Raw genomic sequence first — 13885 nt, 5'->3', positions numbered from 1 at the left:
GTGTTTTTCAGCCTCAGTGGACTTCAACTCCCAGAATTCCCCAACCAGCATGCTAACTCGAATATTCTGCGAATTGAAATCAACACATCTTAAAGTTGCTGAGGCTGATCTAAGCACTGGATGTTGAAGGTGGTGTTTTTCAAAATGGTATATAATCACTCTGGCCAGATTTCTAACCTATATTACAATTAACCCAAAGTACTATGTTACCTCAGCGTATTTGGCCGGAATATCAGCTTTCTCCACACCATAGTGATGCTTGCAGTTTGTAGCTGCAGCCACCTGGAGCACAACTTGACCAACACCTAAAAGAAGACAACAGGACTACAGTTAGGAGGACTGCCATAATATCACAAAAGAAGCTAAATTTGGAGTAAGAAGTTTACATAAGAACTGCAAGGATATTAGTGAACTTCTAAACATGTTATTTTCTATATCAGAATGTATGTCAGAAAGTGGACTGATTGAAACAATCAATACTTGGCTCACAAAGTCCAGAATTTTTCTTAAAGCTGCACGTTTGAAATGCAGATTAACATAAAGAACTAGGTTTCAATGCCAAAACCAACTCTTTAATCTGAGACTGAAACAAAAATGGTCACCAGTATTGCTGACATAAGACAAAAATGAAACATTTCAGGCTCTATATGTCAGAAAGATCTCTGGCTGTCAGATTCTCAGTCCACTGAAGTTTCCAGAGCTGTTTTCAAAACAGCACTGCAACAGTCTAGAATAATTAAAGCCAAGATTGTTCACTCTCAACCCAGCCAACCTCACAGGGTTATTGTATGGAAAATAGGAGGAGGAAGGTGTGTTGGATATGTTTACCTCGAGTTATTTGTAAAAATAATAAAGGCAGGATACAAATAAATAGATAAATAAATAAACCAACTATAACCTTTCCTGGCTTGCGGTCTGGAGGGGAGAGCAGCTTCCAAATTACTGCATGTGCGCATGCATGCACGCACGCACGCAAATAGGGCCATGCCCATTGGTGCAGCACTAGCAGCCATGTTCACGCATGTGTAAACAGCTGCGCACCCACGGCAGCTAGCGCCCGTTCGTGCATGTGCAAATGGGCTGCACACACACAAATCCCCACGCTAGCAGTCCATTTGCACATGCACAAAGGGGGCGCGCCCCCCCATGCTAGTGTTCCCGTTCACGCCTGTGCGCATGTGCAAACAGGGCCGTAGGCGCTTGCGCGAGTGGGGGGGAATGTGTGCCCACGTGTGTGTGCCTTGGCCAGCCATTTCTGCGGCCCACTGGCCAAGAGCCCACAGCACAGTACCAGGCCGCGGCCCAAAGGTTGATCCCTGCTCTAGATGAATCCAACAACTTGAGTTTGCCTAGTAGTTTTTTTTTCCCATTTTTTTCCCATTTCCTCTCAGTTTCACTATTGGTTTGCTATAAGGCACAGGGAACTGCTCTTCAACAGAGGAAAGTTCAGCCCCTCCCTAGTTACCCACAACAGCCATCCACTGTCTGTTTTTCCTGGGGTAAATAATAGCTAACCAGGGAGGAGGTGGGTGAATCCAGTGACAGGGTCATAGAAATACTATTAGCTGCATTAACTGAAGTTCCTGCTTCTCCAACTACTAAATTCCATTTAAGTGAATTTTATGCTCTTGTTTTTAGTGAAAATCGGCAACACTATTTTAAAATTGGCAATTACAAGAAATATTAAACGTAGGTCTTTTTCAAATCAAATGAAGCCGAACACATCTTGGAAGCACAGGAACACATAAGACGAATATAGTATTGGAACCACCTAGAGATTTAAATAGAAGTACTAGATGTTAAGGCAAAAATAAATTCACATGGCTAAAACTACACATGCTGGAGGCATAATATCACAACAATTGGCTGGCCAGAGTTGATGTCACATGCTATTATTTTTCTTTAAACACAGACACACAGACACAGACACACACCTCGATTCCCACACTTTCTAGTTACCTCCTCATTTTGTGGTTCTCAGGAACCTAGTTGGACACCTATGATGTCAATTGCCAAAATTATGATCTATTTCCATCAAGTCAAAATTGGAAAACCGCTATGGTTTCCAATTCCAGTCACCAAGCTTTGCATTACAGTAAATAGAATTTCCAACTTGGTACTATCTATTGGAAGCCAACACTGCAGCTCACCAAGACATTAAGTAAGCAAATGCCAAAGAACATCATTTGTCAGTGAACAAAACATGAATTTCAAGCTACGGTTTGGTTATTCACAAAACATATAACAGTTCTGCTTGAACTATTTTGAGTTGAGAACCGGATAGTGAACACTCACCACTGCCTAAGTCTACAAAAAGGTCATCTTCGGTCATTTTTATTTCATCTATCATCTGGGCCACCAAGTCAAAAGAAGTCTCTCCATACACTTCTGGGGAAAAGGGTTCATAGTTGTTGAGTTTTTCTGGGTCCGTCACTGAGTGGTTATATACTTGCTGTAGGATATGGCGCAGAAGCCCATTGGAAGGGCGGGTATTCAGTTTCATGGGCTGGGTGGTTCCTTTCCACTGAAGAATGAAACAAGAAACCCATCACAATTTGTTCCTTATAGCAAAAACACCTTTTAAAGCACAAACACCTTTTAAAACTCTCAACGCTTGTTCACAACACCAACAGCACCAAGAACATTCTTTGAGTAAGAAGAGGTAGGCTGGAAAAGTTAACGTGACTGTGTAAATCCTTCACTGTGTGAGCTATGTTGCCTTGATTTCTCAATATACAAACATCTGCCATGTTACTAGACTTACCATATAAACATTAACCATAGTATAGTCAACTTACATCTAACCCACTTTAAATAAGTAAAGCATGTGTGCTACCAAAATTCTAACAAAGTGCACTGTTGGCAGTAATGGACATCTTATACATCATGGTCTGTGCTTTCTAAACAGTAGACAAATTATAGTTTGCGGCTTGTTTTTTCCTTTGCTCAGCATTCCTGAGCTGAGCAACATTCTATGTTGGCCAACATGTTGCTTTTGAAAAGCATATAAACAAAGCCTGAAAAGCAACAGGCTTTCTTTATCATGCATGCATGTAGCTACTGATATTCAAAGACAGGCTGTCTCTAAAATCACAGATTCCCTACAATCTTTATGGCTAACTGTCATTGATCAATCTTTCCTCCTCTATGCAGTAGACATATAAGATAATGGCTGCTATATTTCACTATGAATTTGATGTCTCAAATCAGCTTGACAGGTTTGGTTTTTGTTCTAACTTTATCAAACTGTAGGCAAAACTATAGGCAAAGGTCTTCGTGATTACCGGTATCATTTTCCTCCTGGGGAGACCCAAGTTCAAATCCCCACACCATTTTGAAGTTCACCTGCCATTCTGGTTCTCAATTTAAGGTGTTTCACAATGTTTTTTAAGGCAAAATGGGGAAAGGGTAGAAGAAAAAAGATTAACTAAGTATTATACTTGGTCCTCTACAGGAAAGGTAGTATAAATATAAATTTATAAATAAATATTGGATTTATCTGTTTATTCAGTTGTTTTACTTACCACAATGAATATTTCTAATTGATTAATATCAATACTTGATGTTATTATACTCTGTATCATTTTACAGTAATTTATGCAAAAGTGGTATACAGATGCTGAAATTAAAAATTAAGATATTCCAGTATTAAAATATAGAATATACCTTAGCTCTCCTGCCTCATTATTCACTATTATTACTATTAATTAAATGTGTATGCCACCTTAGTCCCAATGACTCCGGGTGGCTCATCTATCATAAGACCACATGAAGCAGATTTTTTACTTTATCTAACCACATTAATGAACTCAAGGTATTCTTCATAACCACATATTGTTACCATATATTGTTACCCTCTAAGGCAGTGGTTCTCAACCTATGGGTCGGGACCCCATTTGGGGTCGAACGACCATTTCACGGGGGTCGCCAAACAAGGCTGTCCGCCATTTTTTTCCCATTTTCTTTGGCCACGCCCCTGGCACCCGGTGATGTATAAGTGGTTGGGGGTCACCACAACATGGGGAACTATATTATGGGGTCGCGGCATTAGAAAGGTTGAGAATCACTGCTCTAAGGAATTATTTTTAAAAAAATCTATAAGTCGCTGATAACCATGTATACTTAATAACTCATGTACACTCATGTACACTTAATAACTCATGTACACTTAATAACTCATGTACACACAAATAAATGCTAAACTAAATGTTATTGGAAAAGCAACAGCAGTGTCGTTTGAGGAACTGATATGAGGATTAATCAGTTTAACGTTCATATCAATTACTGCAATAGTTAAGGTTAGGTGCAAGGTAAAATATTAGACCAACATTTGGTAAATCAACAGTTTAGAATAGGGATAGGCAACTTTGGCTCTTTTATGACTCGTGGACTTCAACTCCCAGAATTCCTGAGCCAGGCACGCTGAGGGGAAAAGGAAAGATTTCCAAGCTGAGCCATGCTGGCTCAGGAATTCTGGGAGTTGAAGTCCACGAGTCATAAAAGAGCCAAGGTTGCCTACCCCTGGTTTAGAACCAAGCCTCCCTATGAAATCACTTCCTTTGTTATTACAGGGATATATCAATCCCTGGTCCTATTTGTTTTTGGAAGGCATCAACTACAGAACTCCAGAGATAGTTTGCCACAGAATATCAGATACTGTAGTACAATGAATGCAGGTAGTCCTCAACTTACGACCATAATTGAGCCTGGGAATTATGATCATAAATTGTGAATTGTAAAGTGACCGGACCCAATTTTATGCTTTTTTTGTGTGTGGCAGTCATTAAACAATGCTCATTAAGCAAACACATTTTTCATTATGGGACTTTCCCCCCCCCCCCGCCCGGAAACTGGAAGTAAATGCTGGTTTCCAGGAAAAAAAAGTCATAAATTGCTGTTATGAGACCATGGAGTGCTGCATAAATAAGGGCCGGTTGCCAAGCACCCAAAATGCCATTACATGACTGGAGGGGGTGAAAGTCAGAATCATAGCTTTCTGAGGGATCTGTCATAACCTCAAACGGTCACTAAGCAACCAATCATTTTAATTCAAGGACTGTGCGTGGATCTTTCTTTTTATACTTTTTTGAAGACAGGTAATCAAGAATACTACTGCTGAAAAGAGTATGCTGGAATAGAGAAGCTGTCTAGCAAGACCTCTTCTTATGTCTTAGGGCAGTGGTGGTGAACCTATGGCTTGCGTGCCAGAGGAGGCACTCAGAGTCCTCTTTGTGGGCATGCGCACCATTGCCTCAGCCCCACCTCCGCCCATGGCCCCCTCCTCACCAGCAGCCCCCCTAGAGGAGAGTCACGCCTGGACATGGCCTGCACAGAGCAGCGCAGCTAAGGACATAGCCAGGCAGTAGGAACAAGACTCTGCCTTCGCGCCCCATAACATGTAGATGATGCTGTGGGGTGTGGGAGGAGGGCGTGGCTTCCATGGCGCTGCAGGGCTGCCTGGGCAATCTGTTGCGGCAGGCCATGGAGGAGGTGCGTAGCCCTGCGGGCGGGCAGGGCAGGGGGTGGACGGCGCCAAAGCAGGCAGGGCGGGAGACAGAGTAGGGGCGGTTTTTGGGCGCTCGGTCTCTAAAAGGTTCGCCATCACTCTCTTAGGGTGACAGATAGGTAAAGACTGAAATCTCCCTATTCACCCCCCCCCCACATACGAAATTTGGGGATTGATTTGGCTGCTAATTAGCTATTGACTGATTGATCCTAAATCAGACAGTTACTGGTTAAGGGAGCCACTTTTAAAATCTCACACCTGTAGTGAATCAGCAAAGTGTGCTGTACTGCTTGATGTCCTTGAAACCAATTGCCCAAACAAATGGCAAAAAATGGCAACAAAACAACAAGGAACACATACCAACTGGTGGATGCTGTCAATAGCTCGGTTGTATTTGTCACAAAGTCTTTGCATGCTTTCAAAGCTAAAATAACAAGAAAGAAAGACAAGAGTCATCAGTTAGGCAAATACATATTCTCTCAATAGTCTTAACAACTGTCTGCTCAGCCACAAACATCCTATAGAAGCTGTATTAATTATACCTTTGGCCAACTCTCCGGAAAGTTTTTTTCTGAAGTATCTTCTAATTCTTTAAAGGTTATAGGATCAACAGGTTGGATATATAATTAAATACAAGCTGTTAGTAAATATATCTAAACTACACATTCCCAGAGGTCACAAGTAAATCAACTGAAATATCTGCCTAGAAAGAGCTTTAAATGAAAATACCCTTGTGACATCGTCCTGTACGTTCAGAAATTAGTTCTACTGAATTCAGTTTCTATCATCACACATAAGACGATAGAAACTTTAGAACTGCAAATAGCGCAATTCATTAACTTCTACATTGCTTAAAGGGTCAGCATTAAAATGCACGGACACAGGAGCACCCGTATTTGTGCTAATAATTCTGATGTTCAGAAGCAGCATTTCGAAATCTTTCAGTGTCAAAGTTCTCCTAGGGGACCCTTGATTACCTAAGTCAGACATGTCAAACACAAGGCCCAGGGGCTGGATGAGGCCGGCGAAGTGGTTTCATGTGGCCCGCGAAGGCATCCTGGAAACAGTGAGGGAACGGCCCCTGCTGCCTTGGCCCTGGCCCAGGCTGGCCGGGAGCCAATATACAATTTTGTGGTGGCCATCTATGCTGAAACGCATTCAGTCTTAGCTCCACAAGGCTGTCTGGAAACAATGAGGAACCAGTCCCTGCCATGTTGACTTCTCCCCCTGGGTACATGCTGGGGAGGTGTCCCCCTTTGTGAGGAATGAAGAAATGAACCATGCCTTGGCGCTTTGTCCCAGTCCCACCCCCTTCTGCCAGAGACCCTCAGATCTGTCCCATTCCTGCCCAGCCCCCACAGGCACCCTTGACGCGAACGATGTAGAGCTGGCCATGCCTACCCAGTAGGCCACACCCACTCCATCCACGCCCACCCAGTAGGCCGCACCCACCCTGGCCACACACACCCCCAAAGGCAACCACAATGCTGATGTGGCCTTCAATGAAATTGAGTTTGACACCCCTGGCCTAAGTAAAGGATACCCGTTTTCCAACCTGGTGTCCTCCGATGCCAAGACCAGCTGAATAGTCTGCAAATTGTAATCCCAGGAACACCCAGAGGGCACCAGATTAGAGAAATGCTGCTGTAGGCATACAAGATTCATCATATGAACTGGCTGGACTAATACTCCCCCCCCCCAACTTAACTGAGGATGAAAGAATTAAAGAATCATCTCAGGCCATGAGGATGGAGGGAGAGGAAAGAAGGGAGGGACATGGCAGTCACATGTCCACTGCATAATCAGATTTCAAGCTTCAGTGCAAAGAGCTTTGCAGCAGCTACTCCAGAGCAACGGGAGAGCATATTGGAGCATGTCAGCAATAAACCTGACTTTGTAACTGAACAGTCACCAATACCGTTGCCTAATCCCAAGGGTGTGTGGTCAATTTCCAATTTATCTCTTGTTGTGTTTGTATTTTCAAAAGGTTTCCCAGGATACCTCAGTGGCATTCACAGTAGCACACTCCCTCTATCTGGAAAGAGCCCAATGGCTTATCTAACTCTTGCAATGAGAATGCAGAAGCACCTTTTTTTTCCATACAGAAAAAGACCTCCAGTCTTTGGAATCCATATGTTTGGAAGAGGCACATCAGCCTCTGGAGCAGAGGTCTCCAACCTTGGCAACTTTAAGACTCGTGGCCTTCAACTCCCAGAATTCCTCAGCCAGCATGCCTGGCTGAGGAATTCTGGGAGCTGAAGTCCACAAGTCATAAAAGGGCCAAGTTCGAAGACCGCTGAGTTAAACTGATAACGAACAGCAATCTCGTTTGCCAAGGATGTCCATTGTATTGTGCAATTATTGACAAACAGGATATCATTAACCCAGTGGTTCTCAACCTGTGGGTCAAGACCCCATTTGGGGTCGAACGACCATTTCACGGGGGTCACCAAACAACGCAGTCCGCCATTTTTTCCCCCTTTTCCTTAGCTGTGCTATTCCCTTTTATTCTATTGGCTTTTGAAAGCCAATAGAATAGACTCTCTTGAATACAGTCTAATTCTATTGGCTTTCAAAAGCCAATAGGAATTGTCCAGGCTGTCTCTGCCCTGCTGAGCCCACCAAAAGTCCCATTCTGCAAACGGTGCTGCACCAGTTGAGAGTCCTCGACTTACGACCGGTTGAGTAGTCCTCGATTTACGACCGGTTGGGGGTCGTGGCATTAAAAAGGTTAAGAATCACTGCATTAACCGATATCCTAAAAGCATAATAATAGCCCCTAAGTATTATACTGAAGCATTCAATACTGGAGGATTAATCCATGAAGAGAGTTTGTCAAAGTTAAAATGTTTGCTTCTCTTGGAGAAAAAAAAGGCTCATGAATTAGAATGGAGTGGCACAGATTATACTCTGCAACTATATTCCCATGTGTGCCACAAAGGCTTGTAGAGAGTCCTGCCAGTTAATATTTAACAGAGGTCCTTGATAGGCTGAAGATGACATACAAGATTTAGTATTCATTTTGTCATTTCGAAAAGGAAGAATAGCAGGCAAACAACTCAATCACTTTTTCTACAAAAGTGCAAATGAACAACCTCCACCCCATTCCAGAATTTATTAAGGTCAATGCTCAAACTCTAAACTCCAATTCTTGCTTTAAAAAAAAAAAAAGGGAAGTTCAAATAATCGACAATCAGCATATGTGCAGAAAGAGTCATGGTTAAAAAAAAAAGTGACTACTATTTCAGCTGTGCTAGCTGCAAGTTTATTTTTAGGGTCTCCTTAATTAAATGCTGAAGGATCCCGCCTTGCCACTGAAATCAGCTGAAGGGATTTCCTTGTATATACCTTTATATGTATTCCTTTTTTAATATGGGACAGAACTCTTCTGTCCCAGGAAATCTGTTTAACAGTTTCCTTAAATATATATCATATTGTTTCTTTGAAAGCTATTTGTTTCACAGCAGTTTAAAAGTTAATCTAGTTAATCCGATCAATAATTTTATCTGCTATTTTGTTTGCTTTTCATCTGCGGTTATCACATGGGTCGCTGTCCTTAGTATTGTTAGCCACTTAGGCTTTCTAGGACTTAAAGGCAAGATATCAAAAATATTACACAAAGAATTAATAAAAAACAATGAAAAGTTTCTAATGAATTAAGCTCAATGAGGTATTTACAAAGAAAGGAGATTAAAATAGCTTTTTTAAACCTGATGTCTTCCAGGGGGGGGGGGTCTAGGATAACTCACCATGGCCAATTTGCCACAGCCAACTTACTGTGGGACAACTCCCCATGGGACAAGAGTTGCATTAATTAACAAATAAATGATGGGATAGAATCATTAAAGAAAGGATGCCAAAGGAGGGACAAAAATCAAATGTAAATGACCAAAATTAAAATAATGCTTTAATTGTTTTAAATGATTAAATTGAATTGTTGAATTGTCCCGTGGCAAGTTGCCCATGGTGAATGATCCAGTGGCAAGTTGGCTGCGGTGAACTGACCATGGCAAGATGGCTGTGGCGAGCTGGCCGCAGTGAGCTGTCCCATTCCACTGCCAGAGGTTAGGCCACAATTTTCATTGTCGATAGGAAGGACACCTAGTTAAGGAAGATACCATGAACTATCGTTAAGTAATGACAGTATGTTTTCACTGCAAGTTCAGCCAACATTCAGGATGGCAGAATGAGATCTGTTAAGTCTGGACAGAGAAGAACAAGACATCATTCAGCTGGGAGAAATGTAATTACATTTAGGGAAAAAATATAGGGCACACATGTAAGATGGGAAGTTTGTGGTTTGAACCTGAGGAAGATTTGGATGTGGCCATTGTCAATGAACATTAATCAACGCAAACATGTGAGAGACAGTTGCTACAAGAGCAGTGTAATCTTGGGCTGCATTACAAGAAGCATTGTACCAAAGAAACAGGAAGTTATTATTGTATATACTGGCTACCAACGAAACCACACCTGGAATACTGTACACTCCCAAGGATTTGGGATTAGAGAGTTGGCAACAAAGGTGATACAGAGACTTGAGAAGAGGTAGGAATGATCAGTCTGAGGAAAAGAAGATTTGGGGCACACGTAATAACGATATAGCCATCTCTCAATTATGGTAGGAGTGGTTTTCCTGAACACAGCAGAGGGGTGATGATCCTTAGTCCCTTCTAACTCTACAATCCTATGGTTCTATTATTCTAAATATAAGAAATCTAAAGTTTATTAACTGTAGCCTTGCCTAAAAGATGCAGTTAGGATTGCTTGACAGGAATTGCAGAGTAACTGATAAGCCAAAACTCCCTAAGGCTATTTTGCCAGTACAGCCCAGAACACTTTGGACTACTGCTCCAGATAAACTCACAGCAGAATAACATTTAAGGGGCGAAAGTCACCTTTAAACTGCACTGCATCTCCTAACAGAGATATAAATAAAAAAGCTGCTGTGGTTCGTTTTGGTAACATCTGCTTCAAATTTACTGTTTGAAGTTACTTTAAGTGGAAAAGGAACAATTCCTAACAATGAAACCAGGATTCCGTCAAAGACCTTCATTAATGCCAATTTTGGTTACATGCCTTAGGAGAGAAACCACAAAGTGGCAGTCAAGCTACTCATTTATTGCTTGGTGTTTTGCAGCAAAAGTTTTTAAAAAGGGGGGGAGGGGTCATACAGTGGCTATTATTTATTAAAGTATTTTTTTACCTGCCTTTTAGCACATATGTTCAAAAATGCTGACAATGTAAAGAAAAATAAAAAGCCAATAAAATACATTCTCAAAACAAATTGTATTTTGGGATTCAGTAAAATAATTCATCAATACCAAATCTGCAACTCAGCAGATAAAACATCCTGCCAAAGGGAAGCTAACAAGGGAATAGAACAGGTTTTGTTATTCAGGAAGTTTCAAAGCACACTACAACCAAGGAAGGCCTTTGCGTGGATCCATACAATCATTCATATTTGGTGGGATGTACCGTATTTTCCAGAGTATAAGACGACCCCTGACTCCAGAGAAGATTTGCATGGTTTAGAAAGTGGTCTTATACACCGGAAAATATGGTAATAAAGGTGAAAATCTTTGCCAACATTGGTGTTTACTTGTTCTCAAGGATTTTTTTAAGCTCCTTGCTGCTTGCTCCACATGCAATTAGTTCAGTGATTGTTCAAACTTAAAAGGGCACTGAACAAGTGATAATTGCAATCAATCTTCAGAGTTCTAGTCATAAAAGTGTCCCCACAATCACATGATCACAATTTCCAATATTCCCTGCCAAGTTCCCCCAAGGAAAGCCTGCAGGAAGTTGGAAGTTGCAATCATGTGAGGTCATGGTAAAATATAACAGAAATATTCTAAAGTATTATTTATATTTTTTAAATTATTTTTACAGAATCTGAGACTAATTCTATACCAGGTATCAATTATCCAACTGCCTTTTGTAACTGCAACAGTAGTTCATAAGCCTACTGTAATTGCTGCATTTAGTCCTGCTACAATAAGTTACCCCTACTGAAGAAATAAATAGATTATCACTTTCTCACCTTTTAGTATCATAGTCAATTAAAACATAGTTTTCCATAGCAAGCTTGAGGTCTGGAATTTCTTCACAGACCCACCTGAAAAACAAAAAACAAAGAAAATCAATTAATCTTACAAACAAATCTCCTAAATTCCCATATTACTTTCTGGTTATATATATATATTTATTTATATATATTATTTATATATATAAAATCCCTGCCAGTCCAAATACATTTACAATTCATCATTTGCAGCTCACTGGCAGTCTGAGGGGGAAAAAAGAATGTTTATTCAACTAAAGCAGGGGTAGGCCACCTTGGCTCTTTTATGACTTGTGGACCAGAATTCCTGAGCCAGCCATGCTGAGGGGAAAGGGAGAGGTTTCCAAGCTGAGCCATACTGGCTCAGGAATTCTGGGAGTTGAAGTCCACAAGTCATAAAAGAGCCAAGATGGCCTACCCCTGAACTAAAGCAAAGAAATATTCTTACTTGTCAGGTATTCAGAGTAATAGTTATTTTCAAATCTCCAAGAAATAAATTTAAAGTAGTTAAACTTTATTATTTTATTTATGAAATCTGTATGTCACCCATCTCTCTACCAAGCAACTGGGCAGCTTACAATACGGTAATTAATAGAATAAAATAATTACTGTATTAAAACATTAAAACATCATTCATTAAAAGTTAAAATGTTAAAATTAGTATTAAAACAGATCAAAAGAACTAGTGCATAGATGGGGTGGAAAGGGGACCTTTTACTAATCTATTTTATGCATATTTTTTCAGGAATACTCCTTAACAACATCCATGAGGAATAATGCAAACAACTAAATGCTCAGTTGCTCTCACTTATTTGAAATAAGAACCTTGCCAGACAATATAAGCCCGAGACCAACGTGGTGTAATCTGATATAGTACTAAGTGGCATTTCCATCACCACCACCTGCCCGCTACCGCACATCCTTGGAATTGGGAGACTGCCAGGGATTGCCATCTTGGACTTCTTCAATTAAAGCAGATGTTTAACTACTGAGGTATGGCTCCTCCTTCCTGATGTGTACCTCATTTTATGTTTTTTCCTGATGTGTACAGCATTTTATGTTTTGTTTTGTTTTTTGTTTTTGCAATGCTGCAACAAAGCAGCAATGCTAAATACAGATAGTCCTCAATTTACAACAGTTCGTTTAGTGACCGCTGAAAATGCGACTTATGACTGTTTTTCAGTTATGACCTTTGCAGCAACCCCAGGATCATGTGATCGAAATTCAGATGCTTGGCAACGAGCTCATATTTATGACTGTTGCTGTGTCCCAAGGTCATGTGATCACCTTTTGCGAGCAAAGTCAATGGGGAAGCCAGGTTCACTTAACAACTGGGTTACTAATTTATCAACTTAACAACAGAAATGTTGGGCTCAATTGTGGTTGTAAGTTGAGGACTACCTGTACTGTAAAGGCTGAAGATTTGGGGTAATAGAAACTAAAATGATGATGCAGAGTCTGGAAAATGGTGTTTTTTTCAGCCTGGAGATACCAGGTTAACACAGTGGGGAGAAGTAATATCAAAACAAGATACAATGAGACAGGGCTTTGTTTTGTCATAGAACACACCGGAACGGAATTCCGGCACCTTTTTTTCAACAGATTTTCCAGAGTTGCGTTCTTTTCCTATTGCCCTTCCTATCTTCGTTTGCTTTTGAAAATGCCCCACATTTACCTTGAACAAAATCCTAGTCTTTTAAATACACTAAAAATTGAAGAGTTTTTTTTTTCAACTACAAAGGTAAACCTTGTAGGGTAGGCAAGGCGGGTTGTATGACCGTGTGTGAGTTCCGGCACTTTTGTTTTTTTTAACAAAAAAAGCACTGCAATGAGATAAGAGGCAACCCACACAAATTACTATTCCTCTTCTAGAGAGATAATGGCCACTGGTTTTGAGCAGTATAAATTACCAATTCTATTTTAACTTATTAGCCATATATTTGTGTTTATGTCTTGAGGCGCACAGAAAATTCTCAGAAAGAGAAACTACTTTTTCTATTTATATCTCCCTTCTTCCTTGACCCATATCATGCATATCTGAAGGGTGTTTTTTCAAGAAGCAACTGGACATTCTTGTTTTTCTTTGAAGACGTTTCGCTTCTCATCCAAGAAGCTTTTTCAGTTCTGACTGAATTTTGGAGGATGGAAGAATTTATATTCCTTGCAGACAGCTGGTCATTTGCATTCTTTTAGAGAATCAATGAGGCCACTTGGAGGTTTATCTGTGTCTTCAGGGTCACCTGAGTAATGCAGATGGGTGTGGGAACCTTCTTGGAACTGCTGAAAAGACTGTGTTGTAGACTGGAGATAGATGA

General features: G+C 40.7%; 1 protein-coding gene across 8 annotated transcripts in view; it reads right to left on the bottom strand.

Moving 5' to 3' along the window:
• The window catches only part of DOT1L (DOT1 like histone lysine methyltransferase), an 86374-nt gene that overhangs the window by 52650 nt on the left and 19839 nt on the right, over positions 1 to 13885 (bottom strand). For all 8 annotated transcript variants that reach the window (XM_039328507.1, XM_039328505.1, XM_039328506.1 and 5 more), the window contains 4 exons: positions 11550 to 11624; positions 5867 to 5930; positions 2296 to 2524; positions 211 to 305 (listed from right to left, as the gene is read on the bottom strand). In XM_039328507.1, coding sequence (XP_039184441.1) covers positions 211 to 305; positions 2296 to 2524; positions 5867 to 5930; positions 11550 to 11587 — 426 coding nt within the window. In that variant the 5' untranslated portion in view covers positions 11588 to 11624. The remainder of the gene's footprint in view (positions 1 to 210; positions 306 to 2295; positions 2525 to 5866; positions 5931 to 11549; positions 11625 to 13885) is intronic.

Source organism: Crotalus tigris, unplaced genomic scaffold, assembly GCF_016545835.1.
Source record: "Crotalus tigris isolate CLP2741 ecotype Arizona unplaced genomic scaffold, ASM1654583v1 scf7180000024379.1109085, whole genome shotgun sequence".
Taxonomy (NCBI): Eukaryota; Metazoa; Chordata; class Lepidosauria; order Squamata; family Viperidae; genus Crotalus; species Crotalus tigris.
The sequence above is the reverse complement of the archived record's forward strand: the minus strand, read 5'-3'. Positions and strand labels throughout refer to the sequence as shown.